The sequence below is a fragment of the Rhinatrema bivittatum genome, chromosome 4 (assembly GCF_901001135.1).
Source record: "Rhinatrema bivittatum chromosome 4, aRhiBiv1.1, whole genome shotgun sequence".
Lineage (NCBI taxonomy): Eukaryota > Metazoa > Chordata > Amphibia > Gymnophiona > Rhinatrematidae > Rhinatrema > Rhinatrema bivittatum.
The window spans coordinates 212,968,417-212,980,500 of NC_042618.1; the positions used below are offsets into that span (position 1 = coordinate 212,968,417).

The 12,084-nt window shown below is 46.5% G+C and overlaps 1 protein-coding gene across 1 annotated transcript in view; it reads right to left on the reverse strand.

The window, feature by feature from the left end:
* The window catches only part of CDHR4 (cadherin related family member 4), a 149,013-nt gene that overhangs the window by 42,041 nt on the left and 94,888 nt on the right, over positions 1-12,084 (reverse strand). The window contains exons 14-15 of the mRNA XM_029599672.1: positions 10,216-10,363; positions 5,609-5,820 (exon numbers count right to left, since the gene is read on the reverse strand). Of these exons, the coding sequence (XP_029455532.1) occupies positions 5,609-5,820; positions 10,216-10,363 (360 nt within the window). The remainder of the gene's footprint in view (positions 1-5,608; positions 5,821-10,215; positions 10,364-12,084) is intronic.

Here is a 12,084-nt window from a genome sequence, read left to right on the forward strand (position 1 = left end):
TCCTCCCCCCCCCCCTCACCCACACACCATTCACTAGCTGGGACATGGGGGAAGTCAGGAGTGAGGGTCAGGCAGCTCCCCCCTGTCTGTGAAGCCAGCCTCTCACTAGTAATGCAGGGAGGGAGCTGTCTCAGACTTCACCATCCTCCCCCCCCCCTCACCCACACACCATTCACTAGCTGGGACATGGGGGAAGTCAGGAGTGAGGGTCAGGCAGCTCCCCCCTGTCTGTGAAGCCAGCCTCTCACTAGTAATGCAGGGAGGGAGCTGTCTCAGACTTCACCATCCTCCCCCCCCCCCCCTCACCCACACACCATTCACTAGCTGGGACATGGGGGAAGTCAGGAGTGAGGGTCAGGCAGCGCCCCCCTGTCTGCGAAGCCAGCCTCTCACTAGTAATGCAGGGAGGGAGCTGTCTCAGACTTCACCATCCTCCCCCCCCCCCCTCACCCACACACCATTCACTAGCTGGGACATGGGGGAAGTCAGGAGTGAGGGTCAGGCAGCTCCCCCCTGTCTGTGAAGCCAGCCTCTCACTAGTAATGCAGGGAGGGAGCTGTCTCAGACTTCACCATCCTCCCCCCCCCCCCCCCCACCCACACACCATTCACTAGCTGGGACATGGGGGAAGTCAGGAGTGAGGGTCAGGCAGCTCCCCCCTGTCTGTGAAGCCAGCCTCTCACTAGTAATGCAGGGAGGGAGCTGTCTCAGACTTCACCATCCTCCCCCCCCCCCCCTCACCCACACACCATTCACTAGCTGGGACATGGGGGAAGTCAGGAGTGAGGGTCAGGCAGCTCCCCCCTGTCTGTGAAGCCAGCCTCTCACTAGTAATGCAGGGAGGGAGCTGTCTCAGACTTCACCATCCTCCCCCCCCCCCCCCCTCACCCACACACCATTCACTAGCTGGGACATGGGGGAAGTCAGGAGTGAGGGTCAGGCAGCTCCCCCCTGTCTGTGAAGCCAGCCTCTCACTAGTAATGCAGGGAGGGAGCTGTCTCAGACTTCACCATCCTCCCCCCCCCCCCTTACCCACACACCATTCACTAGCTGGGACATGGGGGAAGTCAGGAGTGAGGGTCAGGCAGCTCCCCCCTGTCTGTGAAGCCAGCCTCTCACTAGTAATGCAGGGAGGGAGCTGTCTCAGACTGGTATCAGGGTTAGGGCACTGTGTGCAGGAAGATCACAACACTCCTGGTATTAATAGGGATAGGGCACTGTAAGAGATGACTGTAGTAGATTGAATAAAGATCTGATGTTTCTGCTCTCCTCACACCAAACAAAAACAACACACAAGCAGAGAAGCCCTTCTTACAAAGCTGAGCTAGTGAGTTAAGTAGGAGGAAAAGTAAACATACTGGTGCCAGTGTGGCTACTTAAAAAATACACTTACCAACAATCAATTACATATATTTGAACTGTGTACAGTTCCAGCCAGGACCACCTTTCTAAATGCACAGTGATTGGCAAATTCAACATGCACTAGCATTTCAGGTGCCTGCTAACAAAAATAATAAACAAACAAGTTCTAGTCACGTGAGTGCTGATCATTACATTACTTTTTTTGTCAAGCTTCCAACTGTTTCCATTTCACATCCCCCCAACCATATTGGTAACATCAATAGATAAGAGCACAGCCAGCCAATAGGAATACATACATACATATTCATTCCTAAGTGACCTTTACTGACCTGGGAAGTGTGAACACTTTGTTTCATTTTCTGTTGGTGTTCGTTAGTTTCCAGTTCCATTTCCCATCCCCCCAACCATCACCTCAGTGGTAATCTTGGTAATATCAATAGATAAGAGGGCAGCCAGCCAATAGGAACACATATTCATTCCTAACTGACCTTCAGTGACCTGGAAAGTGTTTATTTGTATCATTTTCAGTTAGTGCGCACTAAATCGAGTTAGTGCGCACTAACGGGGAGTTAGTGCGCACTAACTCGAGTTAGTGCGCACTAACACGATTTAACGATTTTTAACGATAAATCGTTAGAATTTCTATTGTATCGTGTTCTATAACGATTTAAGACGATATAAACATTATCGGACGATAATTTTAATCGTTGAAAAACGATTCACATCCCTATTATACAATGATAGACAATTTCACATAGAACAATTCTGCATCTCTGACTTGGGGTCCCGGGGTAAAGTCCCTTTGGCTTGGGGATTCCTGACTTGAGTATTTCAGTGTTTAACTCAGTTTTATTAGGCTTGGAAATTTAATTCCTGGGTCAGAGATGGAGCAAAGTTAACTCACATTTCTGGGGTTAGTTATATTCTATGGTTCTGTGCGATCATGATTCTGGACCTGGGTTTTCAGGGGAGGTGCTCCATCCTGGACCCGACAGACCTGAGTCCAAAACCCCTGCATCCAGGAACTCAATGTTTACACAAGCTCCAAAATGTGAGCTAGCCTTACTCCACCTTTATTTATTTATAATACGGATATACAGCTTTCTAGTTCAAATAGCATTCAAAGCAGTGTACATCAAAATAAAATACAATTAACAGAACATAGTTCATAAAACACTATAGAATACAATACACAAAATACCTCTGACCTAGGAATTAAATTTCCAGCATTAAGAAAGCATAAGCTTAGCCATCAGGGCTTTAACATACACTGGGTAGTAATAGCTAATGCCTTCATTAACATACTAATCTGTTCGCATATTTTTTGTGCGCTAAAATCCTTATTCTGAGTAAAATTACACACACACAAAAGTGAATAAAGATGCACGCTGATCTTAATGCAAATTATTACACGAGCCTTGGAGTGGGAATGCTAATGGAGCCCTGCGAGAAAGATCTAAGCCAGAGTCAGGGTTCTTTATTTGGATTCCCCCAAGTAGCTACCAGAGTTTCTGAAAGGAACCAGGAGCTGAGAGGGAAGAGATGCAGACTATACCTGTATGTTTAAAGGTAAAGTGGGAAGAGCATTATAGCTATTCCTGAATTTTAGGTAAATAGGAGGAAAGAAAAAGCTTGCCCTGCTCCTGGCAGTGAGGAAACTGAGCACTTGAACAATGCTAGGTGTTATTTTGTGAGTTTTTTTTCCTTTCTAGTTGTCCTTCTCTCCCTCTTTCTGGGTGTGGCTCTGGACTTTGTAGACTGACTAACAAACTCACTTCTTAGACATAACTACTTTCCCTTGTGATTATTCATCTCAGAAAGAGACTGAGCCTCCTCTGCAGCAAGTCAGGGATCCTCAGTCAGATCCCAGTAAGTCACAGACCCTAGTCTCTGCTTTAATTCATTTGGCTCTGACCTGCTGTCTAAGCCTCTCTCACACTGACATTCAGGCCGATACAGTATCGACGTATAAAAAAAAAAAAAGTGTGGCAGTGCCGGGCGCCCGCGCATTTGACGTGCGCACATTTTGGTTCGCAAGCCGCTCGATTCAGTATTCAAATTAGACGCAAATCCAAACGGCGGCAAAGGAGCGTCAAAAGCGTGCCTATGAAGCGGTAGGCGCTTGCAATCCATTTTACTGTATAGAGCGGTATACAGCGCCTATACAGTATCCAGGGTGCGCTGGCCCCATACCTGTCATTTCAAATGTCATTTCAGCAGGTAAGTGGATGGTTCTTTTCTATAGACACTGCATGGACACTGGGGCCGCTGCCCTGAGCATCCGGACGTCCTTGATCGGAGGCCACCCCCAACCTTCCACGTCCGGGCGCTTAAGGACGTGCAAGGACGTCCGGGCGTCTGAGAAGGACGGGGCCTCCGAGCATGAACGCCCGGAAAGAGACGGGAATGCTGCCTTCCAACGTCCGTTCATGGACATTCCCGCCTCTTTCTGGGCATCCATGATTGGAGGCCCCGCTGCCTTCCAACGTCCATGGCCGCTGCCTTGAGCGCCCGCCCAGACGTCCAAGGTCGGGGCTTCCGTTGAGGCGTCCATGTCTCCGCTGGATCCCAGGAGCCTCAGGACGCCTAGTAGATGCTGGAGGAAGGCCTGGCGTGGCTCCCATCTCTCCGGCATCTGTAGAGGCGTCCATGTCTCCGCTGGACCCCCGGAGCCTCAGAGACGCCCAGAGATGGATGGTACTGTTGAACACATACCTCCTCCAGTCTTGCTGCAGGGTTCTCCTGTTGGCTGGGTTCTCCTTGCTGCTGGGCTCCCCTGTTGGCCTCTCCAATCTGCCTTCTAGAATTCGCTTGCCGAGCATTTCTTATTCTGGTTCTCAACCGAATGAAAAAGATTGCCAGAGCCAATATATGCATATTGTCCATGACGCTGTCTGGTCCGAAGCTGACTGAACCACTACACTAAAGCCAGGGTCAGGGTAGGCGGTAAATATAGAGGTTAAAGACTCGGTAAATAAGCTGGTTAAAGATGCGATAATTTGGGCGCACATTACTGTATCAGGGGGAATAGCTAATCCGATCATTAACATACCATATACATGCGGCGGGCGGAAATGGATACGCGTCTTTTTCGGCAAGCGCTAAGGATGCGTAAAAGCCGATACTGAATCGCGCGTCTGTCTTACACGCTCAAAACGTGCGTCCAAAGCGGGTTAAAAACCGCGCAACCACGGCCAAGCTTTACTGTATCAGCCCAATTGTTATGGAAGTGCTCCAGAAGTTCACACGTGTTTCTGAACAAGGATCTTCACATGTGAGAATCAGTGTTTTAAGGGAACCCCAAAACCTGCCTCTTACTAGTAGAGGAGAGATTCCAGGAGGGATGTATACCATGGAGATTCAGTATATGCAAATGTATCTCATGCAAATTCATTGCGGATATCCTGAAAACGCGATTGACTGTGAGGTCCCCAGGACAGGTTTGGGAAGCCCTGCTGTATTGGATTTTGTGCTGTTTTTGGACTTGTGTTGCTGGATTGCATTATCATTTGGTATACTGTTTGAAAGTTTTTCCTGCCAACAGTTTTCAGTAGAGTTTTATTCTGAACAACAGAACTGGAGGGAAGTATGATTTTTTTTTGGGTGTGACTGACTGATATACAGAGGAGCCCCAGAGAGTGAGACAAGAGTAGGGCTTCCCAAACCGGTCCTGGGGACCCCACAGCTAGTCGGGTTTTCGGGAAATCCGCAATGATTATGCAAGAGATAAATTTGCATATACTGAGTTTCCATGGTATGCAAATTTATTGCATGCATATTCATTATGATATCCTAAAAACCGACTAGCTGTGGGAAGCCCTGCCTAAAGGCCTTGGAAAAGACTTTCTCTCCCCCATCCCTATGCAGGAACCCTGGGAGGTCATGAGGACTTGCATGGTCTGTGCTGCTCACCATGTGTCCCTGTGCCTAAGAGCTGATCAGGATGGAGGCTACAGTGAAAAGCTGCATCTCCTCCCTGCCCTCTCCCCCAGGTATTAGCAGTGCTCGCTCCCTGGTCATTTGCAAAGTGCCCTGGATTCAGTTCTTGACTTACAATCACTCCAGCTGAGATGTATTCTGTTCTTAGGCTAGACCAAGATTTGGCAATGATGAAGAGGAGATGAGAAATTCTGCCTTTGTCATTAAAATATATTTGTGAATGGGAGACAGACGTGAGATGCTTGAACACAAGTACAGGAGAAGCAGCACCCACTGCACACACACAGCCTGGCATATTTCCCCTCACCGTTGTTTTCTCTGTGGTGGTAGCTACTGTTGTCGTCCATGGTATCACGTGGATAACCACTGTTACTGTTGTGCTGTGCTGAGGGGCAGGGTTATCAGTCACCTGAATCAGGAGTTCAAAAGTCGTGGGGTCAAGTAAACCTTCACGGGTATAATCGAAGGCACTGTGGAAGATTGATGCACCTGCCATATTGAAACGGTTGTTGATGTTGCCTGTGAGTAAAAGCAATAAATAGTTATCTTGATTTCTTATGACAAAGATCAACTGTGTCGAAGCTTCAAATCTGTGATGTACCCAATACAGGCAGCTCTGCAAGCCATACAACCTCCCAGCTGGTAAACCCTGATGCAGCTGGAAACAATGTACTCTGGTAAATAGCAGTTTGACTTCATCGTAACAAGATCTTACAAAGGATTTCAGAAACAAATATGCAGCCAACTTAGAGGTGACGTCGTGAGCTTGCTGCCTATTTTTGGCATCTTGAATGTGTGATAGCTTCCAACCAGAAGAAGAATGTCGAGGTTTACCCAAGTCTTCTGGTCACAAGAAGCACAGGTCACTAGTCAGCTTCAGCTTTAGTTTTTATCTGCCGTATGGAATGACCAAAGAGTCTAGGGCAGGGCTTTCCAAACCTGGCCTGGGGTCCCTACAGCCGGTCGGGTTTTCTATATATCCGCAATGCATATGCATGAGATAATTTGCATATACGGAGGCGCCATGGTATGTAAATTTATCTCATGCATATGCATTGCGGATATCCTGAAAACCAGACTGGATGTGGCGTCCCCAGGACAGGTTTGCGAAGCCCTGGTCTAGGGGATCTCTTGACTTGGTTCTATGCCATAAATCATTCCCATGGACAATGATTGTACATCCAACAAGTGAACTAAAGGTAGATCTCCCATGTGAAACGCCATCAACAATCGTCATGTGGTTCCTTTAAGGTTTTTCTAACATTTTTGGGGGGAGTGAGGGGGGGGCATGGAGAAGGCTGTGTACCAATGGCTGTTAGTGTTAATACTCATGCTAAATGCTCATCAACAGGGGTGTTAGCTAATGCCAGTGTATTAAGCACATTCAGGTACACTGTTTCATGCATGTTAATATTACCACCGGTTCCTCAACCGTAACGCTAATATGTATGCAAATGAGCCTACACAAAACATTATAATAGTCTCATAGGTATTAACACTGGATGTACTTAAGAGGTACAGGTAAATTTCCTGCCAGTGGCTCCATACACCTTTTCCGTGACCCACATCAAATGATCCTGCAGGTTCTCCCAGCACCCAACTCATATACAATGATCCTTTGGACCCCTCCTTGTATTTCCAACTACTTTCTGGCACATACCAAATGGCACTTTGGCAAACAAGTCAGATTGTCAGAAGAACCATGTGGATTTTGACATTATTGCAACAAAGTATTAATGTGCGACAAATAACTTAGGCTGAACAATACCACTTGAAACAAAATGTTAAATATTTAATGTGTGCACGCAACAATAGTGCACCAAATTTAAATCAAACTATTAGAATGAGCTCATTCTAATAGTTTGATTTAAATTTGGTGCACTATTGTTGCGTGCACACATTAAATATTTAACATTTTGTTTCAAGTGGTATTGTTCAGCCTAAGTTATTTGCCGCACATTAATACTTTGTTGCTATATTTCTACATGTGTGTGCTCTTTACTCCGCTCTGCTTGTATGATTTTGACATTATTGCCAGACGGAGAAAAAATTGCCCCCCTTCAGCCAGCAAAAATTCAGAAGTCTTTTTGAAAGGCCAAATGAGATATGGGGGTAGGATGGAGAGATGAAGATCCACAGAGTTCACACTTTTAATGTTTTCGGGTCAGGTGTGTGCAGGACCAGTTTTATGACAAACAGCACCCTCCTCCATACATTCCCTCCTCTTTTCAAACATTCTCTTTTCTTCAACCATCCAGGTATTCTGTGGAGGAGTAGCCTATGGCAGTGGGCTGGAGACCAGGGTTCAAGTCCCACTGTTACTCCTTGTGACCTTTGGCAAGTCACTTTACCCTCAGGTACAAGCTTAGGGCTAGATCTTAAAATCTACGTGCGGGTGTAGATTTGTTCGCACAACCCGGCGTGAACAAATCTACGCCCGATTTTATAACATGTGTGCGCTGCTGCACGCATGTTATAAAATCTGGGCTCGGCGCGCGCAAGGGGGTGCACAGTGACACATGTGCATCTTGCGTGCGCCGAGCCTGAAGGGAGCTCCGATGGTTTTCCCCATTCCCTCCAAGGCTGCTCCGAAATTGGAGTGGCCTCGAAGGGAACTTTTTTCGGCCACCCTCCCACCTTCCCTTCCCTTATCTAACCCACCCCCCAGCCCAAACTAAATCATCCCTCCTACCTTTCTTTCAAAGTACTTGCGCGCGCCGGCTCGCCATCCACCAGCACAGGCCGCTGTGCTGGGGAATTCGGCCCCGCCCCTGGACCGCTGCCATGCCCCCGGACCGCCCCTTTTTGAAGCCCCGGGACGCATGTGCGCCGCCGAGCCTATGCAAAATAGGCTTGGCGCGCGCAGGGGCAGATTTTCTCAGGTTACGCGCGTAGCCTTTGAAAATCCGCACCTTAGATTGTAAGCCCTCTGGGGACAGGGAAATACCTACAGTAGCTGAATGTAATCTGCTTTAAAGTGCAAAAAGCATAATATAAAAATCGAAATATTCTCCCCTGCTCCCTTCCCTCATCCATTGTCTCTCTTCTCCCCCACCTCCTCTAGGTATTCACTCCCATCCTCCATTCATTCTCTCCCAGCACACTCTCACTTCCATTCTGTTCCCACTCCTCCTCTCCCTCCATCCATTGTCTCCCTATTCCTCCATGCACTCTGTCCCCTGTTTCCTCCTGTAGGTACTCTCCCCCCCTTGTCCTTCCTCCCTGCAGCCATTCCCTCCCTCCTCCAAGCATGGCCGTCTTCTCCTCTCTCCCTCCAGGTATTCTCCTATCTTCTCCCTCCCCTACTCCTGGCATTGTCTTCCTCCCTCCAGGTACTCTTTTCTCTTTCCCCACCTCCCCTACCCAGTGATGGATTTAGGATTTTGGCACCCCTAGGAATTGTTGTTGCTGTCAATCTCACTGTTACTTCTTCTTCTATTTCCTTCCCTCCCTCCACTCTCCAAGGTTGGAAAACAGGGAGCAGAAGGTCGAGGTCCCCCCGTGTGTTCTGTGGCAAAAATTTAAAAATTCTGAAGCAAATTTCCATCTTTCCTATTACATTATGAAATAAAGTCATTTTACACTATAACTACTAGTATAATTTATTTTATTTTTATTAAGTGAAGAAAGTGATCTTAGGTATGAGTACAGGGAGGAGATCTCAGGGATGGGGGGGAGGAAGGGAGGAAGATCAGGGATGGGGTAAGAAAAAACGGAATGAGAAGGAAAGAAAATTAAGGATGGGAGGATTGGGAAGATTAGGAATCTGGGATGGAGAAACAGAGGGAAAGAGAGGGAGGTTCTTGGACTGAGGAAGGGGAGGAGGCAGCAAGGCCGTATCACCCAGTGACTATTTTACATTTTGCTAGGTCTCAGTTCTCAACAAAAAGGGCTTGGGGGTTTTGGTTCCCAGCGCTGAGAAAGCCCCTCCACCATTTCCAAGCCTGTCAGTGGTGTAAGAAAGCAAAATAAAGGAAATAAAGGAGCCGGGGCTAATCCATTTCCTCCCCCACACAATATCTTACAAAGGCCCTGTCGGGCTGTGCTCTCCTCACCCCCCTAAACCTTTTAATCTTGCAGAGGCCCCGTCCCGATTTTTTACAAATTGAAAAAGCAGCCTGCCCCCCCCCCCCGCCTTTCTTCCCTCCCATCCACAAGATTGATAAATGGTGCGGACCCCCTCCTTCCCCCCGAAGGGCCCCCTTGCTTCCGGCAGTAAAAAAAAAAGAGATGGGGACAGGCAGAGGGAAGGGGAAGGTCCATGTCATTTATCAGTCTTCTGGGTGGGTGGGAGGGAAGGAAAGGGGTCAGGCTGCTCTTTCAATTTATAAAAAACTAGGATGGGGGCATCTGATTGATTAAAAGGTTTAGGGGGTAAGGAGAGCACAGGCCGACAGGGCCTTTGTAAAATATTTTTTGGGGGAAGGAGGGGATAAGCCCACAGAGTTCCCTTTATTTCCTTGATTTTGCTTCCTTATGACAGAGCTACTTAGCTGGATTATCTTTTAAAGCTATGTGGACAAGTAGCACATTATTCAGCCACACAAGGCTGGATAACTAATAAACCTACCTGGCTTTTTTTTTTTTTTTTTAAACATACATAGCTGGTTAGGCTTTTAAGTTATCCGGCTACGTAAATTCAAGGGGATGTTTATCCCGCTGAATATGAAGGGACAAGTTATCTAGCTAACTTTAGCCGGAAAACTTGCCCACAAAATTGTCTATTGCATAATTGGCCTCAGACTCTTCAGTGACTTGAATCTGCATTGCTGTGTAATGGAGAAAGGTGCCACATGGACTTTGGAAACGATGGTCATTTGTCCACATGAAGAACTTCATTGGTAGTGCTGGTCTACCTGGAGACTTTCAGCAGCAATACACTCCCCATAGGACAAGTCACAAAACAAGACTCACCTCCAACTATGGAATATGAGAACCTGTTGTTATCATCTTTGTCAAAGCAGAGTATATCCACAGGAATGGGAACTGTCGTCTTCAAGGTGGAGTAAACTGTTGTTTCATAGTATGGTGGCTTACACTCCGGAGGGTTATCATTAACATCCTGGCAAAAAACATATCATATTTAATCATCTTGACATGTATAAAATAGATTAACTTCTGTGTATTGGAGGGCAGGAAAGAGTTAAGGGAGGCTGTGTCTAATGAATCCTTGATGAGAGAAAGATGCAAAGAATAAATTCAGGTGCCGTGCTTGATAAAATCCAGATGAAGAGAAAGTAAGGAGGGTTTCAAGATATTTATCTGAAGAGGGATGGATGGGAAGGAATAAGGAGAGAAGCTGCTGTGCATGATGGTTCCCTGTTGAGAGCTTTAGTGGAAGGATTAAGGGGCAAGGCTGCGGATGATGAGTCTCTGGATGGAGTGAACCCATCCAAATTTTGTATAAAGACTCACCGATTAACAAGAAGATAGAGGTTATGCACAGAGACTCCTGGAAAATGAGTGAGGGGAGAAGCCATGTACTTCCTACATGGCTCCTCTCCTCGCTTGTTCCTTCTGATGAAGGAGGCACTAATGGTTGCTGAAAGAGGTGTGAGCAGGGTTGTGCACAGTGGTTCCAGCAGAAGGAGAGAGGAGAAAGGCCCTGGTTTATGAAGAACTGGACATCCAACAAATGGATGAATGAGTGAGGAGAGTGGATTTTGTACAGTGGGTGTCTGATAAAGGAATTAAAAAAAGTGGACACAGACAGTGCTTCTTGAGGAAGGAATGAGGAGAGAGCATCGTTGTACACTTATAATTCACCAATAACATCGGCATTTATGCTGGCAGAAGTAGGTACTTATACCAGAGTTAAACACTCCAGTATTGATGAAGATCTCTGTATAATGCTTTTGCTGTGTAAAACTTGGTAGGTGCAGGTGCATCAGAAGTTTATGCAAGCATGTATTTCTATTAGAAAATCATTAAGCAAATAAGGTAATTTGCACTCCCCAAAACTTTATACACTAATCACTGAAATGCACAAAACATTGACCCATATTTATTTATTTATTTAACGTCTCTTATATACCGATAGCCGTTCGCACATCGTATCGGTTCACAAAGAACAAAAAACTTATGGGCAGCGCCCTTACAAATAACAGATAACAATACAAATAACCGGGGGAGGAGGCAATGCAACTTAATAGGTCAATAAATAGGGAGAAACTATAAATATAACATACATAAAACATATACATATGTGGATATTTTTATGTGATTTTTTTCTACCCCTTTGCCAGCTCATGTTAGAGGGGGCAGGTTCGCCTTTGTCCCACTCAGATTCCAATGGGGAAAAGATATTGCTGCAGCTACAAAAGGGAGGATGCAGCTACCACCTGGGTTTTCACATCATGAATCCTGGTAAAAGAGGAAGTCAGAAGACTGAGCCCAGGAGCAGGAGAGAGATAACGGTGCAGTCAGGGAGAGGAGAAGAAAAAGAAATGCGGTATCAGGATAGGGGTGGCCACACAGCTAAGCAGAGGAGACTATTCAGGCAGCCACAACCTAGAATATTCATGGCTCCAGATCCCCTCTTAGGGTCTAAGGGAGAGAGGAGCTCAGAATATATTATGGACTTGTTTGAGGAGCTGAGAGGACATTGCAGTCCTATGACAGGAAGGTCTCATCCCATACATGGCATTGTCAAGCTCCTGAGTCCATTATATTTTCATAACAGATAAAAAGCAAACATAAAAACTATGGAGTAGCTTAAAGTAACAACAAAAGAGCTGGAAGCCAGATTAAAAAGAGACCCTGCCCTTACAGAATTTCCAGTTT